The sequence below is a fragment of the Zingiber officinale genome, chromosome 5B (assembly GCF_018446385.1).
Source record: "Zingiber officinale cultivar Zhangliang chromosome 5B, Zo_v1.1, whole genome shotgun sequence".
Lineage (NCBI taxonomy): Eukaryota > Viridiplantae > Streptophyta > Magnoliopsida > Zingiberales > Zingiberaceae > Zingiber > Zingiber officinale.
This window is the reverse complement of record NC_055995.1, coordinates 122,257,195-122,262,882: the sequence shown is the minus strand read 5'-3', so window position 1 is coordinate 122,262,882 and position 5,688 is coordinate 122,257,195. Positions and strand designations below refer to the sequence as shown.

At 38.6% G+C, this 5,688-nt stretch overlaps 1 protein-coding gene across 1 annotated transcript; it reads left to right on the top strand.

Annotated features, from left to right (window-relative positions):
- The first annotated feature begins 282 nt into the window (after positions 1-282).
- Positions 283-5,688, top strand: LOC121985728 (protein REVERSION-TO-ETHYLENE SENSITIVITY1-like). Its single transcript, XM_042539339.1, has 3 exons — positions 283-439; positions 3,814-4,200; positions 5,006-5,688. The coding sequence occupies exons 2-3, from the start codon at positions 3,895-3,897 to the stop codon at positions 5,420-5,422; spliced, it is 723 nt and encodes a 240-aa protein (XP_042395273.1). The 5' UTR covers positions 283-439; positions 3,814-3,894; the 3' UTR covers positions 5,423-5,688.

Below are 5,688 nucleotides of genomic sequence, written 5' to 3'. Positions count from 1 at the left end.
AAGATTTAGTTGTAATCTAGTCTTAGTCCTAGTGATAAAGTGAGAGTAAAAAAATTAAAAAGATTCAAAGGATTAAAATGATAATTTTTTTTAAAAAAATTACTCTGAGCGAATAAATCGATAGACGGAACCCACAATTTGAACCGCTTCATGCCTTCATCTTTATCTTGCGACGTCGATGCCCCCACACCGTTGCCAATCAATTTCACGTGAGGCGGTCCGGTGAGACGTGGGTACCTTCCTGCAGGTCTGCTAGAATTGCCAATATTGAGGGCCGCCATTCGTCCAAGTTCATGCATCTCTCTAGTCAATTTTCTCCTTCCCGATTGCTTTCTCCTGCCCAACTCTGCATTTTCCTCTTCCCATATCGCAAAGGTTGCTTTTGTCACCTGTTGAATCGCTACCTGAAAGAGGAAATGTCCTCCTCAGTTCTCCAAAGGTTGGTTTTTCTCTGCCTATTGTTGCTCAACTTCTCATATTTACCGGTGCATGGAGATTGGGGAAGAGAAGCCTGTTTTAATGGGTTTTATGCTGGCATTTGACTTGGACCTACTTGTGGTTTTCCAACCATGAGTGATACTGGCTTAGTTATTTTTTGGCCCCGGCTTATGGCTCGTGTGTGGTCTAGGGTTTGTCTCGAGGGAGTTACTTCCATAGCGCGAAGTACAATTTTCATTTCTTGCATACATTGGAACATTGAGGACATTCTCTCAGATGTTTGTTGGCTATAAAACTCTAAGTTTGATGATGATTCTGTTAATTGAATATAGATCTTGTAGTTATGGTATGATATGACAAATGGGCTGTGTTTGGATAAAAGGGCATATTTTGGCATAAGGAACTACATTAATCATTGTGAAGTCTTCCTCATGCCCCTTGCTATGCTCTTGGCATTTGTACACGTGAGTCATATTGATCGAGCACCTTAGTTGAGTAAGCTTTTTGTTAGTCTACTGTATGTGTCACACCCTTTCTGTTATAACATAAAAAAGGTAGCCCGGTGCACGAAGCTCCCGCCATGCGGGGTTTCGGGGAATGATCCATTGTACGCAGCCTTACCCTGCTTTTTGCAAGAGGTTGTTTCCAGGATTCGAACCCGTGATATTTTGGTCACAAAACAACAACTTTACCGTTGCGCCAAGAAAATTTGCAATGGATGAAGTGATTCTACAGTGGCCTTTGAGGGTTATCACTTGAATTGATGTTGTGTACTTTCGAGTTTGTATTTTCCATATATGTTAGGCCTTAGGACTTGAAACTAGCTGAGTTTCGTTCAATCACATTCAACTGTTTGTTGAAAACCAATCAAGCATGAACTATGTTGAGCTCAATCAAACTCAAAAAATCACCTGTATGCTCCTTTGTAAAGTGGTTGTCAAGCTCAAGTAGAGGTTTAGCTTATACTTAGGGCCAAGCTCATGTCCCCCCTACAAGATTGAACAAGTTCAACTGAGTTATGTAATAAAATTTAGCTTATAGAGTAGGTATTGAACATGCTATATGTAAGATTGAACAGATAAATCTAAGTTTTAAAATGGCAATCTTTTTTATAAGATTAAATGACGTATACTAATAAATTTGATAAAAAGTATAAATTTAATGTCTCATAACAATACTAATTAAAATTTGATATCTCCTATAAACCTTCAAGTACACATTTTCTTTGTATATTACATCATTTTGGTTGCCTTTTTAAACATATCTATGGTTAACATGAGAAAAACACCACCAATGCCAGTCCAAAGCCCAAACAAAAAAAAGTTAAGAGTTGTGTGAGGCCTTGACTACGTATGTTACCTGGACTTGACAAATCCTACCTGATAGTGTTGGCACAACACAAAATTGGTATGGGTATGCAGTAGTGAATAGGTACTGGGATGGGAGAAAGGCTGGTCAAATTTTTTCTTTAGCTCACCTTGAGATTTTGCAAAAAGAAACCTACGACAAGGAGAGAATTAAGATATGTGACAGGAGAATATAGGATGTGAAAAGTAGTAGTGAACTGTGGTAGTGGGTACCCTCAATTGACAACAACAATACTTTTTGTTATTGTTTCATGATGTGTATGTAACATGTAGATATTCAATTTATGCATAAAACATGTTTTGCTGTCTACAGACCAGCTATTATTGTCTTATATTCCACTTCATTGTTGGTGGTCAGATATTCTAGCCGAACGAACAATTACATTCTATCTTCATGCAGGGATATCTAGCCGAACGAACAATTGCATTCTATCTTCATACAGGGATATCATAAGGACCCCGACTCCATTGCCCTACCGAGTGGACAATCCGTCCACATAAATTCTCCAAGTTTCTTCTAGCTCGAGGCTTTGTATCTCCATTAAAAAATTGGTCAAGGCTTGAACTTTGATGGCCGCTCGGAGTCGATACTGTATGCCGTATTCACTTTGCTCTATTGTCCACTTAATCAATCTTCCCAAAGCCTCTAGGTTGATGAGCATTCAGCTCAAGGCGCTATTAGTCAATACAATTATAGGATGAGAAAGAAAGTAAGGGTGTAATCTCCGAGTGGCTATGATAAGCTCGCATGCTAACTTTCGAGAGCAATGTAGCGACATTCAACATCTTTTAATAAATGACTTAAAAAATACAAATGGTTTAAAAAATACACGGATTGTTATTCCTTACCGTCCTAACTCACCAACACCTACCCGACGACGTTTTCAGTGGCAAATAGGTACGCCCATGGCTCACCAACTATGGGTTTTACGAGTACAGGTAAAGCAGATAAATAATTTTTAAACTCCTCCAGCGCCTTATCACACTCGGCATCCCACTGGAACTTAGTGGCTCGATGGAGTACTTTGAAGAATGGTTGACTCCGAACGAACAACTTTTAAGATGAATCGGGATAAAGCCGTGATTCATCCGATCAGGTGTTGTGTCTCCTTCAAATTGCGTGGCAAGGGCTCTGTCACGATGTAGCCAAGGAAACGTCCGTTCTGGGCCCCAAATAAGCATTTATTGAGGTTTAGCTGGAGTCCATACTTCCTCAGGGTTTGGCACTCTCCTCTATGCCTGTGCATAGATGAGTAGCTCCGAGGTACTTGATTAGTATGTCATCCACATATATCTCTATGTTTCTGCAGATCTGTCTTTGTAACACCTTGTTCATAAGTCGTTAGTATGCTGCTCCTTCATTCTTTAGTTCGAACAGCATAACATTATAATAGTAAGTTCCTTCAATAGTGATGAAGCTAACCTTCTCTTAGTCTTCTTTGGCCAGAGGGACCTTATGATAGTTCCTTCAATAATAGTAAGTTCCTTCAATGTATATTATATTTGTACAACTACTCAAATGAGCTTAGTTCATGAACATTCATGTAAATGAACTTGAATTCATGAAGTGCTCATGAGCATTACAGTTTACAGAATTTATTTGCAGGCATTAAATGAACCAAGCTTAGTTAAGTTCATGTTAATCTATTTGTGAGCACTAGGTATGTGAATGAAGAAGAGTTATAAAGTACAATTGTTTATTCTTTTCATTTGAAGTAGTTTAAACTTGGAGAAAGTTGGGCTATTTATAATTTAATTGGGCAATGTTTATGTCAACTCTGGAAAATATTTACTGTACTGGTGTTCATGTTCTTAATTCAAAAACTTGCCCCTGCAACATAAAATATCCCACACTTCTTGCTACATCTTAGCCATGCTTTCTTAATTTGGATTTTATCATGTATTTTACTGGGTAGCATTTTAAGCTACAATTTATATTCTAGAATCTGTGTCAAACTTTGAATCATAATTGAAGGAAATTCTCATTCTTTTTTCCTCTATCATTCAGCATAATTTAATCAAGTAATTGGAAGCACAATATCATTTTTAGCATGATCACAAATATACAAAAAACATAGTTGTGGCCATAATGTCGCCAAGGCTAGTTACATCGATAGAGATTGAAGCTGTTAATGCTGATGAAGATATCAGGGATACCCAGAGGTTGAATACGCTATGGCCACTTGATCAAGTGGATCCTAAGAAGGCTAAGTTTCCTTGCTGCATAGTCTGGACTCCTCTTCCGATAGTTTCATGGTTGGCACCTTTTATTGGCCATGTTGGAATTGGTCGTGAAGATGGGAATGTTTTGGATTTTGCTGGTTCCAATTTTGTGAATGTGGACAATTTTGCATATGGTGCTGTTGCCAGATATCTTCAACTTGACAGGGAACAGGTAGAATTTTTTTTTCTTCTAATTTTTGTAGGATTTGGGTTCATTTCTAGTTTAGGATATCAACTCCAATGTTCTCTCAAGTGTAATTGTGCTGTTTATTCTGATTTTTGCATAATCCCACCATCTGCCACTAACTTTTTGTTGAGAATCTTCATCAAAATATAACATACCTTGTTTGAGATAGTTGAAAGTGATACAAAGAAACCATAAGAACATGAACAACATTCTGAATCAATTTACATAGGGAGTACTGTCGTTTAATTTATTTAGCTTTTGAAATTCCATGCTATCAAGATATGTTTAAGTTCACTTGGCATTTGTTTTGTAAGACTCTGAGAAACAATTGGTGATACTTAAATTATTGTCTGTTTTCACTTGGAATAATGCTTCTTTTAGATAGATAGCATTATCTTGATTCTTAATGGATTTTTGCTTCATCTTGTGATCATTAGCTTCCCAACAATATGTATCATGCAAGTAACATGTTTACATACTGGCTCACCTATGCATATGGTGCTGCAAGTATGATGCTGTCTAGCCAACCGAGAAGGAGATTCCTGCTGCTCTCACATCATTTTCATGAATATCCATGCTTTTCTCAGTGTGATTTGCTCAAAATCACAAACTATCAAGTTGGTGACACAATGCCTATGCAAGTTATTTCTAAGCATTCCGCTTTTATCATGCTTTTCCATGATTTTTCAGTTTTGAGATTAATCCAGGTTTATGCAATTAGATGTTAAATGCTCAAGTAATAGTGGCATATTAGAGAAAACTAATTCTAGATTGTTGGATGTGGTGGCAGTGCTGTTTTCCACCTAATTTATCGGCACATACATGTAAGCAGCCATACAGACACGCCGAACTAGGGACTGCAATCTCATGGGACGACACGCTACAATCAAATATGCAGCACTTCCAGCACAAATACTATAACCTCTTCACCTGCAACTGTCATGTCTTTGTTGCTGCCTGCCTGAATCAGCTGGCATATCGTGGTTCTGTGCACTGGAACATGTTAAACGTGGCTGCTCTCATCCTCTGGAAAGGGCAGTGGGTGGATGGCATGTCAGTCTTCAGATCATTCTCCCCCTTCACAGCAGTGCTCTTCGTGGGGATCTTGGTGGCCGGCTGGCCGTTCCTGATTGGAATGGCAGCATTTTCTTCTCTCCTGATCGGGTGGTTCATTGTCTGGACTTACTGCATTAAGATTTCAGATTGATGTCGGTCGGCCTTTTGGGTAGGGCCATGGAGCTTCTTTTGCCTTAGACGATAAACAGTCTGTAAATGCTAAAATTTGCTTGTTGCTGCACTTCTTTGAAATAAGTGACAGTGCCAAACTCAGCTGCGATCTTGGGAGCAGCCTGAGCTATCGTTCGAGTCGACGAGTTAAAACCCTTCTTTTTTCTCTTTCAGATCAATGCCAAAATAGTTTGTATACATAGACGTGTTTGCTTATGCATTAAAGAGGTGCCATCTTCTCAAGCA

Coding starts and splice junctions, on each gene's coding strand:
- LOC121985728 (XM_042539339.1), top strand. CDS start 3,895: ATGTCGCCAAGGCTAGTTACATCGATAGAGATTGAAGCTGTTAATGCT. Junction 4,201..5,005: donor TTCAACTTGACAGGGAACAG/GTAGAATTTTTT, acceptor ATGTGGTGGCAG/TGCTGTTTTCCACCTAATTT.